The 23,104-nt window shown below is 31.6% G+C and overlaps 1 protein-coding gene across 1 annotated transcript in view; it reads right to left on the reverse strand.

The window, feature by feature from the left end:
- Window positions 1-22,077: 22,077 nt before the first annotated feature.
- Window positions 22,078-23,104, reverse strand: part of LOC133200332 (baculoviral IAP repeat-containing protein 3-like) — a 40,785-nt gene continuing 39,758 nt past the window's right edge. Inside the window, exons 4-6 of the mRNA XM_061336150.1 lie at window positions 22,629-22,820; window positions 22,452-22,520; window positions 22,078-22,312 (exon numbers count right to left, since the gene is read on the reverse strand). Of these exons, the coding sequence (XP_061192134.1) occupies window positions 22,116-22,312; window positions 22,452-22,520; window positions 22,629-22,820 (458 nt within the window). The 3' untranslated portion in view covers window positions 22,078-22,115. The remainder of the gene's footprint in view (window positions 22,313-22,451; window positions 22,521-22,628; window positions 22,821-23,104) is intronic.

Raw genomic sequence — 23,104 nt, forward strand, 5'->3', positions numbered from 1 at the left:
ATGACCTAGGTAAATATTATCAGATAGGAAACACTTTTTAGAATTGTTTGACTAAATCTGCCTTTATCCATCTTCATTTACCTCCCAAACCTCCATCCAATTTACTTAAGTTAAGCAACTCATTTCTATTTTTGTTTTATTCATTTACACTTTTTTGAAAAAGAGACTGAATTTGGAACGTTTTCATCATTTCTTATCATAATTTCATTCAGCAATTAATTCTTTTGTGAAAAAGGATGGTGTAGAAGAAGTTAGGGTATTCAATGTCTGTCCTTGATTTGTCCTTAATATGACAGAAATGGCATAATTGCACAAAGTCAACTTCGGAAGGCATTGACCGTCACGGTAGATCAGTCGGTAGAGCGCTCGCTCCGTGATCGGAAGATCGTGAGTTCGAATCTCGGCGCGACTGACCTAAGTCGATAAAAAATAGGTAGCAATTGTTCCTTCGCCATGAGCTCGGCACTTTGAAGTGAAAGTTGCGAGTCCTTCGGATGAGACCTTAAAAACCGAGGCCCCGTGTCACGGGAGGTGTTGGCACGATAAAGATTCCTCACTGCTCAATGGCCCTGAGTGCCGAGTAAAGATCCAAATTTGAAGCCCTTCACTGGTATATGGTGACGTTTCTATATGAGTGAAAAATTCTCGAATGGGACGTAAAACAACATACATTCAATCGGAAGGCATTGCTTAGGATAATGCACTGACATTTATACATACGGTCAGATCTGAGGCAATGACCGCACAATTCAAGCATTCAATGCGGACAGATGTTTTATTTAATATTGAATATTACAGATAAAAAGTTTTATTACTTGCAGGACTCATTTCAATGAATATTTTAATATAATATCTCATTTGATAACAACCGTTAAGTAACCTTTCCATTTCGACTTAAGTGTTAAATGAAATGTCTAATACAATTAGACTCTTCTATGTAACGGAAAATGCTGAAGAAGCATGGCATATTTTAAAACTACAATATTTTCTGAAAAATCTAGTATTAATATTATATAATTAAAATAATTTCAAAAGAAAAGAAAATTCTAATGGGAAGAAATTTAATTAACAAACAGTTTATAAATTACTCTGGAGAGATTGAAAACTTTATCCCGAGTATAAAATCGTATTCTGGCATCTGAAAAAGGCAGAATATACTAGGTACGGCTTGTTCTTTTAGCATTTACTCTGCCAAACACTAAAAAATGTCATACTTTTCCAATTTGGTTTCAGTTACATGTAAGTGTTAAAATGGGATGAGCCACAAAATGAGACAAATACCAGATCGTGGATTCTTATCCTAAATTGAATTCATTCAACATATGATAATGCAATGAATAACCTTCAAATATTCAATACCAAAACACTGTATCACAATCAAGGGTAAAAAGAGTCCTAAATAAATTATTCTGATTATATGTAATAAAAATTTCCATAAATCATTTTTGCATCTGTATCGTTGGGATACTTTGAGTACAAGTATGAACTCTACATATCTAAAGTTTACAAGGAAGTCACAGTGAGATTGAATGAAAAGCAGGGAGACTTAAACGTAAGCAAGAAATTTTAGGAAAAAAATCTATATCAGTAGTTGTTGAGTGCACTTAATGAATGTCCTTCATTCGTACTAAGCATGGCACAGATTTCATAATTCAAAGTCATTTTCTAGAACGGTTCGCTTTAAAGAAAAGTTTGTTTATTACATTTATGATCTGATGCAACAATCATTCGATTTAAACAACCAATGGGGAAAGGTTTGTCATTAGCAACTTAAGAAAGACATTGTGTCAAACTTTTGTTGTTGTTTGTGTGTGTCTGTGTCTGTGTGTGTGTGTTTTTTTTTTTTTTTTTTTTGGGGGGGGGGGGGGTTGTATGTTTTTTTTTTTTAACTAGATTAGCTATTGATAAAGTAAAGTCTTGACGAGCATCTCAATAATTTCCATAATATTTCTTTTTTATACTTTTGTATTCAGTTCTAGGAGTTAGGAAACTTTAGAGATGAAAATGTACTTTTTGAAAATCCCAGATAACATTCGTAACAATTTCTTGTAATATTTCATTCTGTCTCATATGACGAAAATAGCTAGTTGATTTTGTAACCTGCAGACATTAAAGAATAAAGATATGTACATCTTTTAGAAAGAAATTTATTTTTTGGTCATTTTTGGAACCTATTATTAAACTGGTTTAATTACGCATGGATCAAATAGTGGTATATATATATAAAAAAACATTTTCAAATGTAAATACATGTATATGTTGTACTAAATAAAAAAAAGTAAAATTTTATAGATTTTTTGGGACCAAACTTTTAGTAATTTATGAATGAATCTTTACATGAGTAATGTATGAATAATGGTTTTGTGACATACCAATTGTAAAAAAAAATATTTTTATATTTAAAATGCAAGTCGAGATGACACTTCACATATGCAGGGAAAATCTACAACAGTAACATTCATATTGCTTAATGCACATTACATTAACATACCTTTCCAAAATATGGAAACATTAGAAATTATATTAATTCGTCACCGCAGTTTTGATGTAAATGTTAAAATTCACATTGACGTAGGGTTAAATTGTTCTTAATATGGAATAAACAAAAAATGGTAAGAAATATCATACATTTACAAACAATAAAAAGCATTTTAAATGATATCCTTTCCTCAGCTAGAAACAATAACTCTTATAATTATTATTTAAGTGGATAAATCTCAAAAATGAAGAGTGAAATTGGAATCTTTTGTTGCAACAATTTCCTTTTTATCGCGTAATACACAGTTTTTTTTAGAGTCGTAGAAACTGTTATTAGCATGACTTGAAATAGAAAGGCAGAACTATGATGTCTTGCAATGATAGCGCAAGCTTTTTATACTATGTTCTATATCGTATTCTACAAAAGTTAACTTTATAGAAGAAATAAACCGAGAAATAAAATACTGTTGAAGTATAAGAATGTTTGGGTACTTACAGTGTTTTATCCTAAACTACTTTCCCAATTAGAAAATGTCTAGCTAGTGCTTTTATCCTTGTTTCCTGGTAATATATTTAGAAGATGATAATTTTCCTGATATAATCCTTGGTTATCTTTAATGATGACAGAGACATTTATATGAGCATTTGCAATAACCTATCTGCTAATTTTCAGAACCTGAGGATCGGATTACTTTAATATAAAGAGAAGAGATTGCCTATATATTTTCTATCTTGTAAATGTTTTATATTGAATTACCTTGATTAGAATTATATATACTCCTGGTGTTATTTCTCTTATCAAAATCCAGAAGTAGACATATCTTACTTTTCCAGCCTTGTAATCTTGCATTATTAGAAAAAAATACCAAATAGCATTTGAGTCAAGGTGATGTACTTTAGATAAAACGAATTGTACGAATATTTTTTGTTAATGCCGTGTCCTTCCATAAGACAATTATCATATTACATGTTTGTTGCATGTTTAATGCATGTGAAGAAGAAGGGAAGAGGAGGTTGAAAAGCTAAAAAGAGAGAGCTAGAAAATATGAAATAGAAATCTCTTTCATGATCAACCGTGATCGAACTAAAGAAATACAAGCAATATACATCTGTGAAAGGGCATACGAGTAAAAGACGTACCCTGGGAAATTCCAGAGGTAGTATTAGATACTTATGGGAAAGTAGGCTTAAATTTCATAATACTAAATGAACATATTAAAATTATTTGTGTCTTTATTTCAACAACTACTTACCAAGCGACATACACTTTATTTATTCAGCAAAATGCTTTCTTTCCCCCGAAAAAAAGTTGTTTAATATTTAAGATAATCACTTCTCTAAAAATTTGCACAGGAATGTGAACCTTTCTCATTAAAAGTCATTCAATTTTTTTTTTTTTTAAATTTCTCATTTCAATAAAACATGTACAAATATTTTATAATCATTAAAATTCTTTTTAATAAAAACCAGAAGGTCAAAGTCTAAGTTCTGATTTAAATCTGTTATCAGCTTAAAGTCTTGAGACCAAGTCGTTCAATAACCTGTTCGAATCTCAAAGATATGACATTTAATCCTCTATTTTCTGACAGTTCTTGTATTCTTATGAAGCAGAATTCATTCAAAACTTCTACTTTTAAAGAAAATTGTCTTCTGCTTAAAATATACCTAGAAAGTTTTATCATATTTTATCAATATCCCTTTTTTTTGCCGTATTACATATGTTAGCTATTTTGTACAGTTCGTACAGTAAAATTATCAAGACAGAGCTGTGTTCAACACATAGATCTCTTTAATTTGAATTTGTCCCGCACAAAAAGGGGTAAAAATAAAAATTGGCTACTACATTCCTAAGTACAATTATATTATTGCGTTTTTCCACTTTCTATAGTTCATGATACTCGATAACAAAAGTTATATCGAAAAACGACCCAACGTAATGGAACTATGACTCCTTTCGCAGTAATTACCGCCTGAACGAAAAACCTTGTTATCGCTACACCTCTGGAACCATAAAAACCATAGAGATACGAAACCTTCACCAATGTCTTCGATTAATTAATTCATATGCTTACAAACACTCTCGATACTGCAGTTCTAATGTATCATAGGCTCTAAATTACTAGCTCAATTCATTCAAAACATAAACCAACTAAAATAATTTTTTTACAGAAAATCTGCATTTGTATTATACATAAATCACGTTTCTCAAAAAGTATTTGATACTGATTACTATATTGGATAACAAATACAAGTACATGTGTTTTTCCACCGAGCCCGATCTTTATTTCAGAGCATTTTTGTGTTTTATTCATTTTCTTGCTTTTTTCTCCCTTTTTCAGTCCAAATGATATGGAAACGCTTAAAAGGGGGAAAGGCCTCTAGTTGTTTACTTGTTATTATTATTTTTCCTCCCCTGATATGATTCTATGTTTCAAGATTTGTCGAAAAGATTTATAGTCCATAAGAATTTATTCCTTAAAAGATTTTTGCAGTTGACCCTGCGTATATGAGCTTTGATCCCTCAAAGAGTTATTACCCCTTTCGCAATAAAAGCTTGTTATCGCTATTCCTTCGAAACCGTAAACTTTTCGACAGAGGATGCTTACATCTCTACTTGATACCTCACTGGTGTCTCCAACGGTCCGTGTTTACTCTCAGTGTAGTGTTAAAATTATGTCATTTTGGAGTTTTCTTGATTGCTTGTTTCGTAATAGTTAATGTTTTCTCTCTTTCTGACCTTTTTTTCGCATACTACTGCCTGAGTTATTTTTGTTCGTTTATATTCTCAATATATAACACTTTTTTGCCGATTTCCTTTTCTTGCTAAATGATAACTCAGTTTTAATGAAACTTAATTACTGCATGTACAAAGGAAAGCAACAGAGTAATAAATGATGGGAAAAATAACTGCTATGTTTAAATTCACAGTGATTGAATACATTGTTAATTAGGCCTACAAAATTAACATAAGAAAGGAAAGGCCATGGGATGCAATAAATTTGAATTTATCATTGAAATACATATTTTTATATCAGTCGATATTACTTTGGATGTTAAACGCAATGATTTATTGACTAATCAATTTTAAGTAAAAAAATAGATAATTTTGAACTTTTGCATACAGCAGGTGTATATGCAATGAACACAAGAAATTGTCAGAAAATCAAGTGACATGCTTTTAAGTTGTTGACATTTCCCTTGCATACATGTAGTATCCGCAAGGTAAATTAATATTACTAATATTGTAAAAGATTAAACGAACAAACTTCAAATAAAAGAAATATAAACATACTTACATGCATTTAAAAATGAAACATTTAAAATCCAAAAAATAAAAATATGGTTATATATAGGAAAACCTGTGAATTGTCGATTTCCTCCACTCTCGCTCATAAAACGTTTATGAATACACATTTATGTCTAATTTTATTATTTATTGCAACAATTTCTGTTCATTATGTAATATTTCTTTGTTTTCTTAATTAAAGGAGTCATCCTCATGAACTATGTGTTAAATGATTTTTAGGAGGAAAAGTAGAATGGGATATTGTTAATGATAAATACATTGTTTTTATCTATTCACACTTGCCATGGGACAAGCAGATGATACGGAGAACGTTACACACAATGTAGACTAATCTGTAGCTTTTAGTCTTATTCATCCATTAAGATACATTCATCGATATTCATTTTGAAAAATTTTTAAATACATTTTATTGAGTATTCTTGGTCTCACTGTGTGTAAGTCGCTTGCGTTGCGCAGTTGTTAGAGAGTTTGCTCTAGGGTAGCGGCTTAAAGAGTTGATCATTATGTCGCGGGTTCGAATCCGTGGAGACCGTTCCTTCGGATGAGGCCATATAAACCGAGGTCCCGTGTCGCAGTAGGCGCTGGCATGAAAAAGATCCCTCACTGCTCAATGGCCCTGGGTACCGAATATAGGTCAAAATTTGCAGCTCTCCACCGGCAACTGAAAAATTCTCGAGAGGGACGTTAAACAACAAACAAACAAGAAACAAACAAAAACACTGTGTATTGACGTTGAAATTTGTGGGTTTTTTTTACTCCTTGCACATAAATGTATTTTCTATGATCATTTATAAAAATGGTTAAATTTTATAATTAAGTTTCATAATCAAGCATATAATTGTCGTAATAAATTTTATTTGGCATGAGAACAAAAGAATCGAGGGATTTCAACTAATAGAGTGATTAGTATGTGGAAAGTGCATGCACCTGCCAACCTCCTTTAATCTATATTGAGTCAATTTATCTATCTGTTCTGCAAAAGAACATGATTAGAAACACTAAGAGATTATTTCTAATTGGATACTTTTAAAAATCGTTAAGATTCTTCTTTCTTCACAAACACATTGCCCTAGCTTTTCAAGATAAATGGAAAATATCAATTAATTTGTGAAGGAAAAAATAATAATACATGTGCCTTTCGCCAAATGCAAATACTTTAGAAAGTCTAATCAGTATTCTATACTTCATTGTCGCAAGAAATTGTAACTATTAATTTTCAACTGAAAGAGTTAAAATCTTCTTGACATAATATATCTAGAAGTCAAACAAAAATAGGGTTAGATAGACACAAATGTGCTACAAAATTTGCTCTTCTCAGCTTTGGTTGTGAAGGATTTTATTTTAGTCTTGGACAGAGATATACTGCTAATTTTAGTTGCTTAAGATAACTAAATAATACTTAAAATTCTAATAATTAATAATCTGTAATTCTAGTTAATATCGGTGCAACGTTGTACAACTCGTGCTGCATTTTATCCAAAAAATATTTAAAGACGGCTTAAGCCCCGTTCATATCAGCCTAGATACACACGGTGACAAATTTTATATATACTAATAAAAATTTCTAACTCCCTCGGCAAGGTTTTGCTTTACACAGTTTTTATCTTAAATCATTATAACAATATAAATTGATAAGTATAAAGGATAAAAAGTAAAAAAGAAACTCATTCAATCAAATTTTATCGAAGTGTTTTATCTCAAATTGCAGGGTTGTTTAGGAATCTTAGAATTTATAATTTGCAACGTTCAATGCTGCATGGCATATGTCTTCTATTCAAACAAATTAACAGCAAAGCACCTGCTCCTCAAAGATTTCATATAGATATGTAATTGGAACAAACATCTTTTCTGTATGTTATTCCATGTGTTGACTAGGTCTGTCTCTAGTTCCGATAGATTCTGCGGCTGGAAAAGCTTTCTCGCTCTCCGGTCTGCCTTGTCTCATACATGCTTTGTAGGGTTGAGGTGTGGACTACTTGGGGCTTACCGAAATTTTCTGTGCTTTGACAACAATACCAAGCTACATAAGGATTCCTTACAGGCATTTCCTACTCTTCCAGTTTGTCAGTTTAGTCGCTGAAGTGCCTATTATGAATTCCCAATCTGTGCCGTGCAGTTGCAGATTAGTTGGGTTCCTTAAGCTTCTACAATGATGGGTATATCTCATGTAGCGGTTGATGTGTCGTTACAATACGTCTTGGCCATAGAGGTAGATCTACCCTTACGGTTCCTGTTCCAGTGAATTTCCGGATAAATCCTAGGATGGTTTTGTGTCTCTATCAAAAATGGAGTGACTTCTAATAATTGCAAGGAACACAAGTAAGCTCCGTTGTGTTTAGGACGATATTTTTAAAGGTTGTAAGCAAAATAAGCAAACAGAGTGAAAGAACACAAACCTTACCTAAAGTACACTCAATTTGGACCATGTCAACTTCTCTTGCACATTCTTGTGCAGACATGCGCCACACTTTCGATTTTGTTTCCTTTTTTTTAGTAATAAACATACGATTTCAATTTTATTGACTTTGACAGGTAAGTATTGTAATTGCAGGAAATATTGTAAGCTACTTAAAAATTAATGTAAAGTTTTATTTTTAATTTTTTAAAGTAATAAGAGTCGCGAGTTACAAAATTTTGACCAGTATGTAATGCAAATTTTACTCCTGGGGTAGGAAATGAAAAAGTGAAAAATATCGGCCCAGATCGATCTCATCAAAGATACAAACAATACAATTCTGTAAACAGGGCATAAACAGAGGCCCAGAGGTGGGATCAGGTGCCTAGGAGGAGTAATCATCCCCTATTGACCGGTCACACATGCCCTGAGCACTATGTATTAATCGAGTAGACGGAACATTTCGTAGTCAAATTTAGTACAAAACCAAAAGCCTTCAATTAGTATGAATAAATCACCCAACATACAACCCAGTGATAGTTTGTATTTGATATTGGTATTAAACAAGCCAGCCAACATACGACCCAGTAGTAGGTTATATTTGCTAATAAAGTCATTATAACGACCATAAAATTTACAAAATGCTGACTTTTAACAAGGTTGATGAAATCCCCGCGACGTACTCTTGAGTAGTAAATACATGCCATATGTAAGTGAAAGAGGAATATTACTACAAAGATAAGGAAATTCGACGATGGAAAAGCTGAAGTCATCTCGTTTGTCATACAATTTAGTTGTTAGTTGTGTTTGTAGTTTATCGTCAGTAAAACATCCAAATATGAAACAGATGTGGCAAATTCTGTAATGTCTTTTATTTCAAGTTCACTAGGATATATCGATTCGTTATATGAATGGAAATAACTACTGTTCATTGATAATACATGATCGATATATCAAAACGTCGAGTTGAAGGCCACGGCAAGTGTTTTCTTCGTCTCATGTAGTAGTTTTTGAATAATTCTACTTATTGGGAGTATAAACACAGGTTGGATAATATAGCAGCACAATTAGTATCCATTGTTATTCTAACGCATGTGAACGGAGGGGGGCAGCATTTAAACAGGAAATGGGAATGTTCTTCTTGCATTAATATAAGAATATTGACTTGAAGAGCAACTAGAAAGTCCAAACAAATATTTACAAAATTCATTAAAATTGCCAGTCAAAAACTGATCTACATACACATTAAAAATGCATGTGAACGTATAGTAAAATTTCCGTTTTCATACTAACAGTAAAATTTGCATGCAAGCATGTAAAATCGTAAACTCTAAGTTAATGTGCTCAGGTGAACGGGGCTTTAGTAACATTGCAAAAACTCTGCATAATGTTTTTACTTCTTTTAATAAATTTGAATTTTACAATTCCAATTAAACTATATTCAGTTAAAACCCCGCGATTAAATTCCATACCAAAAACATTCAGTGGGAAACTATATTTTGTGGCGGAGGGATTTTTAGAAGAAAATGATCATTTTTTCCACTTTCGAAGTATTTAAGGCATTGTTAAGTTTGAATTCCTATTTTTCCATGGAGTCTTCACACAGAGTTATTTTTTGCCGTCAACTGTTTTATGCTGGTCATAGATTATATATTAAATAAACTTTCATGATTTCTATCGTCATATTTGACAAAAATAGTAAAAATATTGTGAAAATCCCCCCCCCCCCCCAACAAAAAGCCCCAATTTTAGCCTAAAATTAACACTATTTTAGTAGTGTCTAAAAATTAACATCACAGATCCCACTTCTTAATTTTACTTTCTGAATACATGTATATAAGATACTTTTAAACATTCTTCTTAAACTCAGTAAAATATCATTACTTTCAAATGATTTGATTGCTTGTTAAATTTTTTATGCCAGAAAAAATACATCTTTGAGTGCAGAAATATCAAATAATTGACTTTTTTGTTGTCACAAATTTTAATATATCTATTCAAGATGAAATACGACTTTCTCATAATTTATTTGAATAAAAAGAATATTGTAAGAAAAATTTGATTTTTGTGATAGACGTAATGACAGTGCAAAAAGGTTATACTAAATGCCCTGTAGCGCCAAAAGAAGTGCATTGGCCCCCATTTTTGTTTTGCTTTTTAATTAAGATATATGTCTAGATTCCAAAAGTATACTTGATTAAAATTCTCATTACTTTTGATAGCAGGGTCCAACCTCCTTAATATCAGTAGACAAATATGAAATGAACAAGGTGGCACAACATGAAAGACATATTTAAACAAGAAAGTCGCAGTTTTTTTGGAAACATACAAATACTTAGACATAATTCAATCCAAATGATGATAAGAATGGTAGTTTTGAAAAGAAAGTACATATATCTTTAAAACACTGTAAAATCACAAATTTCATTCGGGATCAAATTTTCGAGGTTTGAGAACAATAATATTTTTTTGTGTAGATTTTATTTCTGGTTAGGGAAATGCCTACTTGTTTTATAATTGAATTTCTACAGTTCGTTCAGGACGGACATTAATTCGTGGATCATTCCTTAATTACCACAATAACAATGAAAATGAAACATCCACGAAAATTATTGATTTCACAAGACATTTCATTCATGAAAGAATAAACATGTCAAATTGAATAAAGTTCAATTCATTAAGATAAAAAAATACCCTGAAAGTACTTACAAAGAGGTCATGTCCCTACAGAATATATTTAAATGTATTTCCACATTCAGCACAATATATATTCGCTGGACATTTGGGGGCTCTTTATATGAAAGAAAACGAATGAATGCATTCCCAAATATAGTCATTTGTATCGTTGTCAATGGAACGTCTGATAATTATTAAGGAAATAAAACGAATACAAGTTTAAATTACTATTTAAAGGTATTTTTAGTATATGCTTACTATATTAGGTAAAAACGCTTCATATCACTTCAAGGATGTATTTCACTTTGCAGGCTGAATAATGAAATTCTTTTATTATGAATCAGTATACTTTTGTGACCTAAAAACGCAAATCGAAGTCATTTCTTACATGTACATACTGGCCAATGCTAACCATACCAATGTTTGATTTACTCTGTGACATTTAAAATCGCTGTATACTCACTCCATGTCTGGAGACAAAACAACCCGGGGAAAAGTGTACGTTTGTTAAATTGCGCCTATATGTAATTCTGTCAATCTTCTGACGTTATAAAGTTTTCGGTCAGACCTATGGGGCAGGGATTGGTTTTACTCTTAACAAAAAATGATTGATTTCAGTTTCAGTCAATGTTTTAAGGCTAATGCATGTAGTTCGTTTTTCATTTTCACGCAATTAATTTTTAGTACGTGTTTGTAGTATAAAGAGATAGGATGAACCTTTTCGTAGACATTAAAATATGTAGCATGATTTTGATGACGCACTTTGAGTTAATAATAATATTATTTTTTTTAAATATTTTTATTTACTTTTCGAATTCATTATGCTAGTATTACCCAATGTCCTTATTCTCTTCTTAATCTGCCTTTACTTTCCGTGGGAAAAATACAGCACATACTGTTGATGTATAAATTTTGCATAAACGAAATCTTAAGGAGTGCAGTTACTAATATGAAGCTTTCTGTTAAAAAACAGGGACCTGAATTTAAACCATTTGCTTCAAAATGTGAAAATTTATTATTTATTTAACCTCAATTACCAAGACGAAAAGTAGTAGTAGTGCCGATGGTGTTAAAGCAAATACACCGAATTGATTAAATTCTAAGGCATCAAGTTAATTACATGTATATACGACAGAAATCAATCGCAACTGTATCGAGTAACACAAAATTAATAATTCTTGTCCTCAAAGAAAGTGCGCTACACTGAGGTATGCTTGACTGAATTTTAGATTTACAGAATTTACAATTTGCTTAAAAGCTTTCTTTAAAATGTCTCTTATATAAACGTAAACATGGATTAATGATAGATAATTTAAGGAAAATACACATTACACAAGGCCCTTAGAAAATAAAAAAAATATTGTTTGAAAAGATCATAATAGAAAACTTTTAAAGTGTGGTGCTAGGTGGATTCCAAACACAACAGTAAAAAGGAACTAAGGTCATTAGTTAGTTGTCTAATTACTATCTTAGCCAGTTGGGAGCTGATCCTTACGTCGCAGGTTCGAATCCCACTGTGGGACATGGAGACCGGTCCTTTGGATGAGACTGTATAAACCGAGGTCCCGTGTCGCAGTAGGTACTGCTCAATGTTCAATGGCCCTGAGTGCCGAGCATAGGTCAAAATTTGCAGCTCTCCACTGGCAAGTGGTTTCGTCTCCATATGAGTGAAAAATTCTCGAGAGGGACATTAAACATCAAACAAACAAAAAAACTATCTTAGCCGTTCTAACTTTGAACTTAGTCGATATAAATTCAAACTAAGCTGCCAAAAACAAGTTCACTTTTTGTGATTTATGACACCCTACCTATTTTAAATTATCATTCCGATTATGTCCTATCAAAATATAATGTTTTTATTTAGGAGAAGGCAATTATACAAAACTCCATGCACAATTCGGTGCTTTAAAAGGGTAAATGCTGTTTTAGCCAGCGTTGAAGGTTAATATTGAAATTATAAATACTGAAGTTTTGGTTCTAATACAAAGCTGAAATAAATTAGACATACATGTATATACGGCATAAAATAGCAAAAGGACATTGACTTTTAAATGTCACATTGAAATTATTCTCTTCTGTGGGTCAATTCTATTGCAATTCCAAATGTATACTTTCGGAATTATCAAATTTATCATAGGTCTACTGAAAGAAAAAAAATATTGGCAGGAAAATATAATCTCAGCCGTTGTCTTAAATGAAAAAATAGGTCTGTTAAGTATAAGTCATATGAATCGGTAAGACCATAGGTTCAAATTTTATTAATTTATCCAATTTTAATGTATCTATATGGTTAGACACATGGTCAGAACTGCGCCCAAGGGATAAATAATACTGCACTTGGGTCTTTCTTCTATGGCAAACTTATGTCTAAGTTGCTTAATATATTCTTAATTTGAACCTTACAGACGACCTTTTTATTATTTTAATTTATAATTGTGATGATTTTTTTTTAAATCGTGATATGACATTAAATGTTTTCAGACTATATTATACATGTATAAGAAAAGACATCACTTAAATATCCTAATATATTGATCAAGGCAAAATCTAGTTCAATTGCCTTAAATGTCATATTAGTGGTGCAGTGCAACATCTTATTTTATGTGCCATTTAAAACAAAGCTTTTGAAATTGGAAAAAAATATGCTATATAAATTAAACAATTTTTACATCCCGTTTTCTATAAATACTAATCTATTTGATAATAGAGACAGGTCATGCACATGTAATTAGGTAGGATATTTAAAGGTCGTAATATCTCGCTATAGGAAATCCCGTTCTCTGTGTTTAGAAAGAAGTTATATTCTCTTTGTGTTTATATCCATTCTAGGGATTTTTCACTGGAAATATAAAGACACAGACTTGTTGAAATTGAAATAATATCCTAGACAATTAAAACATACACAACAATACAAAATAGTTGCCAGCTTTTAAAATTAGGATTTTAAAAATTTGCTTTTTTTGGTTGCTGTTTCATCTAGTAATCACAACTCTGCCTTAATTTTTTTCTGATGTTTACAGTAACTCGAAACGTCGCCCCGTCTTTGCTCTTGGTCTTTTTTTAACGATTCACAATACAGAACAAAATGTACTTATTGATACATGCAGAATAATACTTAGACAGCTAGAGCTTCCATTATCTTGAGGGAGGACAGTTTTCAAATGTCCGTTTTTTTTTTAAACCTGATTCTAAACATAAATTCAAAACATAATATTTAATTTTATTTTAAATATAATAAGTTTTGGCCTTTTCGATTAATTTTTATATTTCGAGCGATATTAATTAGATAAAATTTATTTGGATAATTTGTAGCATATTGTCTTGCGTAAAAACAGAGTAAATGCAAATGGCTAAAATGTTTAAAAATATCGTAAAAAGTAATTTTTTTCTTACTTACATTTCCACGTAAGTCATGCTATAATTGTATTTTCGAACGAGGAATGTTAGACACCTGCATCCTACACAAAAGGGTTTGATACATTATACAAATTTGGTTTTAAGAGTTTAATAAATTTGAAATGAATACTATAGACAGGCTTAACTATAGCTAAAACAGCAATCGCCGATTCGACTAATGAACCCCTGTGAGGTATTTACCTTTTTAATCCGTATGTTTGTTTCGAAAAGGGTCATTGTTTGTTCAAAGGTGTTACAACACCCCTGTCCTGCCTTTGATATGTGGTATATAGTGGCTAATTGAATTGAGGAGTATTTCTTCATTGATTCTGCATTCCTCTTGATAAAACAATATGCATATTATATCAAGTACCGAGTAGTTTCCTGAAAATTATCTTTAGTCCAAATTAATCAGGTCAATGAAAACTTAATGCATTTCTACATAGTTTTTAAGAATTATAAATCTCGATTACTCTTTAATGTTGACAATCAAAATATTCATTGCAATCGAGGAATACATTTAAACCCATATAATGTTAATGAGTGGTCTTCTGTCTTTTACATAGCGTGTTTTTAGAACAGGATCATGTAACATATAATTTTTGACCCGTCTATTTATTTCAAATTAAAAGAAAAATCTATTTTAAGTTCTTCCGCATTCTTATTTTCATTCATAAAATTCCAGTTATATTAAGAATGAACTAAAAGATAATATCTATTCTCGCTATGTTTTCTATATAATGACAAAGGGATTTTTATTGCATATTCTAAAAGTCTTCTAGCCATGGTTTTTAACACACAAACCCAGGTTTTTAATTCCTGACTAATATGCTAAGATATAGAGTGATATTAGCGCTACGTGTCCATTTTTTTTTCTCTCTGCAAATTGAATCTGCACTATTTGATTAGAATACATGATTGGCCTCAAGGTTATGGTGATTTCGAACGAGAAATTTACAATTTTCTTAGGCTGTTGATCTTAGTCACCTTTTCAATCCAGAAAGAGTTTGCAAATATATCCGTTTGATATCATGGTAGATCTTATTATTTAAGTATCGTTAATAGTTTTTCAATTGGAAACCATTACTGTTTAGTGCATTACCTAATTATTCGTTATCTAAACTACGGTAACACAAATACAAAAACCTCAGTCATTGATGGGGAAATCTCCATCGCTCAAAGTCCAAGTTTAACAATGAATTTCTTCCGTTTCCATTCATAAAAATCCCTTTAATCTAAGAATGGACTGAAAGATACTACATATCTTACTCGCGTAATCCTTATAAAAGGAAGAAGTATAATGATTTGACTCTATAATCCCGTTGAAAAATGAACATGCCAGTTATATTTCATCTACTTACAGTTTAGATACCAGTAGATTTAATAAACGATTCACAGAGAGCTAGGCTTTTCATCCTGCTTTATCTTGATGCTTTTTCTCTTTTCCCCTTAAACTACATGTAAAAGGTGATAGACCTGCTAGTACAAATTAACCTCTGTTTTATACAACATATTCATGATTGTCAGCTCAACACTCATGTAATCCTTCCTGATCAATGTTTGAAGTCTGTTTAAATCACCAGAACCGTCAACCAATGTTAAAAATACTTGGTATTAATCATTTCTGATCAATTAATAGATTGCACTCTTTCACTCAATGGACAATTAAATATACAAGCAATTCATATGTAGTAAGATTCATGTTTGTTCAAATAATGATCACCAGAGCTTGGACGAGGTCACAATAAAAGATGATGAATTAAACATATTTATCGGATTTTTATTAAGCTTCTTCATGTACATTTATAATTGTATGCCACCCTGTATAGATTGAGTTATTTGAAAACTTCTATCTCCAGGACACAATTAAGATTCATGGATTCCCATATATGCAAACAACTTTTTAATTTTTACTTCTTATGGAAGCCAAATAGTGCAAACCAAAACTAAAAAAAAAAAAAAAAAAAAAAAAAAAAAAAAAAACGAAATTATTAAGGGGAACGACTGCGGTTTTCACAGCGCAATGCTTCGCGCATCATAGTAAATTCAAGAGTATTTACAGATTTAAAGCAACCATTTTCACTTTTTTTTATTAAATTTAACAAAATTAAAACAATCACAGATTAAAAAAAAATCTTTAATTTTTTTTAAGAACTGGTCTTTTGATGATTTTTCAACTGATAGGTAGATTGACGTCGTAATAGTGTGTTTATGAAGTTATGTTAATTGAATTTCTTTAAGAGGGAGTCGTAAAAATGTTATAAAAGAAAAAGTATAAAATACATACTCTTGAAATTTTAAACACATGAATTTGAAAATCTCACAATTAGTTTCGGATACATTTTTCATAAATCATGAGTATATATCTTATTTTGTAGTTCTCCACAAAACAGGAATATTTCGTAATTTTTTACATTTTGAGATGCCTCCTCTGGAAACAAGAGGATAGAATTTTTTTTTTCTTACATATATTGTACAATTTAGTATTACTTTAAGTTGAACAATAAGACTATTATAGTATTTGTAAAATTTGCTTTGAAGAGCGAAAAACTGGCACTTTCCATATAATCCTTTAGTCATTTTTATGACTACATGTACGGCTACTTGAAGTAATAATGGTGAGTGATCATGACAAAACATCATTTTACCATGAAGTGGTGATGAAGCAATATTTTCAAACGTTTGAGTGTTGAAGCATCATTCACAAGACTGAGCAATCTGTAACAAATCATGACTAACTTTGTTTGCATCAATTTGTAGTAAATGAATTACTTCTATAAAATATGTGATATTTCTTTTTTTATTTCATTTTTTCATATAGCTAAATGGAAATATGGATATAATTTAATACTTACTATAATTTCTTTTTTATGCTGTCATCAGCAAACGCGACAGAATAAACTTGATTTGAATATTAAAATAATACACAAAAATAAATAAATAAGGTAAGTTTAAATTCAACTTCAATAGCCTATTACTCTTCAAAATTTGATTACAATGAAAATAATGTTTTTGATCAAACAAAAATAAAGTGATATACGAGGGTTGTCCGTAAAGTTCGTGGACAAGCTAAAATTTAAAAAAAAAAGTTGCGTCATAGATATTTATTATTAGCATATTTATAATCCTTTACTATATGTGAATTAAAAAATGAAAAAAATTATTCAATTTTATGTGTATAATTACAATTATGACTTCATTATTAGACTCTGGATGGTGACCCGGAGCACAACAAAGTTTTAATTAAAAAGTTTTTTATCACTTTATACATGAAATATATGGAGATAACGAACAGTATTCATGCTCAAAAGTCCATTAAACAATACAAAATAGGAGCAGAGCAAACACGGACCTCTAAACATCAGAGGTGGGATCAGGTGCCATGGAGGAGTGAGCATCCCCTGCCGACCGGTCACACCCGCCGTGTGCTCCTTGTCATGATCGGGAAATAACGGAAAAATCCGTCGACAATTCAGTGTGTAAATAATGGCCTAACAATTAGTATGAAAAAACGTCAGTCAGCATTTGACTCAATGAATTTCATTTGTATTTTGTAAAATTCCGCGGAAATTTGGATGGCTTTTACATTATAAGGTTGACAAAAGTTATAAAGTCAAACCTGTAAAATTTGAACGTTCAAAGTTTCGAAATGGCAGAGAAATCGAGGTCAGAGTTTATTAAGACAGGATCATCATTGTTCGAAAAAGGGACGTTTTCGGAAAAGGTGGAGCAGAGAGTAGTGATAAAATTTTGTGTAGACATCGGAAGAACACCAACAGAGACCCATAGTTTCCTTAATCAGTCGGGAAATCATAGTAAAGCAATCTATTCTTTAGTGTTTAAGTGGCACAGAAGATTTCTGGACCGAAGAGACAGTTTACTGGATGACATGCGTGAAGGAAAACCATCTTTCCGAGATTGTAGTGCTGTAAAAAATGAAGTTCGTAACGTGACTTTGCCGTATTTCCGTACATAATGTCGATTAACGCGGACAGAGGTTTGATGATTTGCAGGATCTGAGACAGGAAGTGTTAAATATTATTTCACGTATGAAACCAAAACAGTTTGTGCACATTTTTGATGACTGGTTGAAGCGACATAAGAAATATGTTGAGTTAAACGGTGACTACGTTGAGAAAACTTGAATGTATTTAGCTTTTGACGTCGAGTAACGTCAAGGATTTTCGTTTTAGTGCTCCGGGTATAAGTGTGTATCTTTTTTGTATCTGATAAAATATAACTATTTATGCTTTGTTTGTGATTAAAACTTGCATATTAACAAACTGAAACATGAATTTATTGAAAATAATAGTTTCATATATTTTATCAATGTTTGTCAGTAATTATCAATGTTGTCCACGAACTTTACGGACAACCCTCGTAAGTTACAAACTATAAAATCAAAAAAGGAACAATGTTACACCAGTTATGCTTTCACTGTCTCTTTCACAAACTGTCGACATGCCGGAAACTTCTTCATGGCTTGAGCACAGTCTGGACAACAGCAGAGATGACCACTGCATAACATGGCGATAGAAGTCTCATTCTCAAGGCATATTTTACAAAGTCGCAGATCATTAAGTGTTTTGATTTCTTCTGTGGGTGACATTGCCTCTTAATGACATACGGAGATAATGAACATTAATCAAGAACAAAACTCCATTGAAACAATACAAATCGAATCAATGCAAACACTGACCTCTAAAAAAATTCAGAGGTGGGATCACATGCCATGGAGGAGTAAGCATCCCCTGTCGACCTGTCACCCCCACTGAGTGCTCCTTGTCATGATCGGGAAAATGGGAAAAATCCGTAGGCAATCGTAATGAATACAATTGTAGGAATTTTGTGCGTATTTTTATATATGAAAGTTACCTGAAGAGATTTAATACAATACTTTTAACATTTTGTGTTATTAGATTATGATACATGTAGGTGATCAGCACATTTAACTGACATGGACACTTATGTTTTGTTAACACTGTTAAGATCTTTTTACTTACGCTTGTCCAAATCTACAAAATGTAGCTTTGCTTTTTGCATTCGATTTGCAATTGCATCATTTCTTTAATCTTTTTTTTTTCCTATTTCGTTAAACATATCAGAGATAACCACAGGGTAACATTGCGATTGAAGCCTCGTTCTGAAAGCATGATTGTACTAAAAACATGACTAGATAAATGGCGATAAAAAGATTATACTTTTTGTACATTGAACGATGAATTGTACCGTGGAGGAGCGCTAGCAATTCTTTTCGAGAGCTTTTTCCAGTTTAAAATACAATCAAATTATAGTACATAGCACTTTGTACTATGCCCTTTTACAAACGTACAGATAGAGAGAGATGTTCCATACACAAAAGAACACTTATTGAGCCAAGAAAGATATATATTCATATTGCAATAAATAAAATATGACAACTTCATTTTTGGTCAAATTAGACCAAAAAATTATTCAGCTAAAGGTGTCCTTCCAGAAAAGGAAACGGACCTGACTTCTAACAGATAAGCATTACTATTCTCGTAATAATTGATCATTTTTAAACATAACTAATAGCTTTCCTAATCATTAATTCTAATATATTACTTTAAATTGAAGTTTAACGTAGATACTTCACACTTTTACTTTTAAATTCTTTGTTTATACACAGGTATATATAAGTTGATACCTGATCCAGACATATTTAAGTAGTTGTGACAATTCTTACTTCTCTTTGTTATTTGCATTAAACAGAGTACGCAGCTATGTTAAGGTTGTTCAAAGGCTTAATATGCATAAGAAAAAAATTTTTTTTTTATTTCGAGCTAGGTTTTGATTTCAATTTGTAAACCATGTATACATGTACAACCAATATACAAAGAGGGTTTTATCAGATATTATAATGAAGCATATTTGTAATGTCACATGACTTTGTTGATCACGTGACGGACACTTATAATTTTTCAGAAAATTTTGTCAAAAAATATCGCATGTTACCCTGCGTTTCTTATTTCTTTCAGTATATATACATGGTTTATAAATTCTTACTCTTTGTACGGACGTGTAACGGGGAACATTTTACATTCTATTTTTTGTTATTGTTTGAAACGTTGTATATATATATATATATATATATATATATATATATATATATATATATATATATATATATATATATATATATATATCAGACAGGAGAAAGGAATATCGATATTATATCACAATAAATCTTAAAACAACAATCCAGACGTCTTAATTCAACATCAACGTAAAATATTTCTACATGTCATATGAAAAGAATGTAAAAATTATGACACTTCCCCCGTCATGTCAGCTCAGGTTTGCAGTGACTTAATCTAGGTAGTTCAGAGAAGTTACTACAGCTGGAACACTGTGATATTTTACGGACAGCTTTATCATAACCGCGTGCTTCATATTTATTTTTACTTTAGACAAGCACCACAGTGGGTTTTTTTCTTCGCCCAAAAGTAAATTGAGTAAATTAAGCACTAAAGAAAAACAGGAAAATTCACTACATTTTTAAAACAATTCCTTATAGGAAACTTGATACAGAGGCAATGTGGAAGAAAGGAGAAATGATAATGATAGTGAAAACATATAATAAAGATTTGTAAACAATATGGTTTTACACATTTTTATTTTAACATTCGATTTTGGTGGTCATTATAACTAAATGCCATTCAACATCGGAAAGGATTTTTAATGCCGTTGTGAAATTTTCTTGTCGTCTATAGACACATATAGTCGTTGGCTTTAAAAAATGTACATGTACATATGTTCATGACAATATGTGTCAACTCTCACTGCACATATTGTCGACCCACCTTTAGGGCTTCCATATGGGTGATGATGACGATGCTATTAAATTTCATATCTACAGTTTCCATGACATTGCATGTTCATAAAGAGACAAATCAATGCCAAACTGTATGCACAACTTTCATAAAAAAAACTTGATATGAATAAGGTGAATGGTGCAAATAGCATGATTAAATAAATTCATAGATAAGACAAAACTTCTCTCTTACTCTCTCTTCTTCTTTGACTTTCAGCGTCTCTTTCTCACTGTCTCTCTCTCTCTACGACCTCAGTAATTTATTCTTCAAAACAATATAAATGGCGATGAAATGTGCAATTTTTTGCAATTCAAAGCGACTCCAACAATACTGTGCCAGTGTGTGAGATACATTTTGTCGCCCGGGAAAAAGGCTTGTCTCGGTACATATTGTAGCCGGTGTCAATATGTACCAATATACGACAATTTGTGCGGTGAGGGCCGGTACGTATTGTCGCCGGCGCCAATAAGTATATGGCCAAAACTGTTTGTTTTTTTCTAATTAATATTAGTTGGATTGTAAGTCATCTTTTATTATACAGCCGACTTAGCCGACTTCTGTCAATTTAAAGTCCTTATCAAAAATTCAGTTTTCTCGGATGCGTAGCAAATGATGTAAATTTTAAAAAATGCCAATCGCACTTTCGCGACCACTTCAAGGAAATAGACGATCATCAAATTACATTTATTATGACCGATCAATACTTTACCGGCGAGGTATTATATAATACACTCTATCACCTGTTTTCCTTGAACCGATTGCATGACTTGTCTGGACTATTTTCAATTCATCCGATATATTTTCACTGTTTTTCTTAAAATCATGCACTAAAATATTTCTTAAGATAAAGGCTTCTTAGTGATATAGTGTTTCGGTAGGTAAAGAGTCGACTTATCAAACTCCCTTGTCAGGAGTAATATCAATGTTCATTCATTACCAAAACAGTATAGAAAAATAAAAATGAAATGCTATCTAACATTTTTAAAATTACATCACGGTTGTTTTAAAAAGATATCCCGGAAAATTATTAAACCAGCCATGTTTTAACTGTCCCTTTTACAAACTGTCGACATATCGGACATTTCCTCATGGCCGGAGCACAGTCTGGACAACAGCAGAGGTGACCACAAGGTAACATGGCGATAGATGCCTCGTTCTCAAGACAGATTTTACATAGCCGTAGATCCTTTAGTTTTCTGTTTTCTTCAATGAGTGACCTTGTCTCTAAATTGTAAAAAAAAGAATACAATAAAATTTCCGAGGAATGATATGGGAATTTAAAAATAAAGATTTAAATGAATAGATTAAAGTCTTTCACATTTTGTCTTCATTACATGATTACAATCAGTGATCAGTACTATACCTTCAACTGACATGGACGCCAAAGACTGGCTAACACTGTTCAGATCTCTTTGGTTTTGCGTATGAAAATCTACAAAGCATATTATTTTTTTTCTATTTGAGTTTCTAATTTATGTCTACAATGAACAAATTTCTCAACCATGTTTAGAATTGAATAGTTATATTTTTATCTACTCACCACTTCCTTCATTCATTTCTTCAGAGTCCATAGCTTTGCAAGTGTCTGTTTTAAGTTGTTTTGACTTCCCTGCGTTTGTTAATTTTTCTTCCAAGCCTCCTGATGCAGACGGCGGTAACGTGTCTTCTCCAGTTGTCTCTTCTTCAGCTAAAACTATTTCTAGAATTTCTTCAGCCTTTATATCTATCGATTCTGAAATTTTAATGTCATAAACCTAATAATAAGGGTGATTATGAGAAAATTAGAATTTTACACCTTTTATATCGCATTGTTATTTGTCTGTATCTTACTGTGTTTTCATTTACTTTAAAGAGGATTATTTCGTCCCTTTTTATTTTTGCCCTTTCACGATTTTGCCTATACACAGTTGTATTAAGAGATAACTCTTGTCGACTTTGAATTCGCCCCGTTTTAAATTCGCCCACATTCAAAAAGAATAACAGGGGTTAAATATAACGGGGTCAAAAAATACTCCT

This window comes from Saccostrea echinata, unplaced genomic scaffold (assembly GCF_033153115.1).
Source record: "Saccostrea echinata isolate AGI-Se365-2 ecotype Australia unplaced genomic scaffold, CSIRO_AGI_Sech_v1 ptg000038l, whole genome shotgun sequence".
Lineage (NCBI taxonomy): Eukaryota > Metazoa > Mollusca > Bivalvia > Ostreida > Ostreidae > Saccostrea > Saccostrea echinata.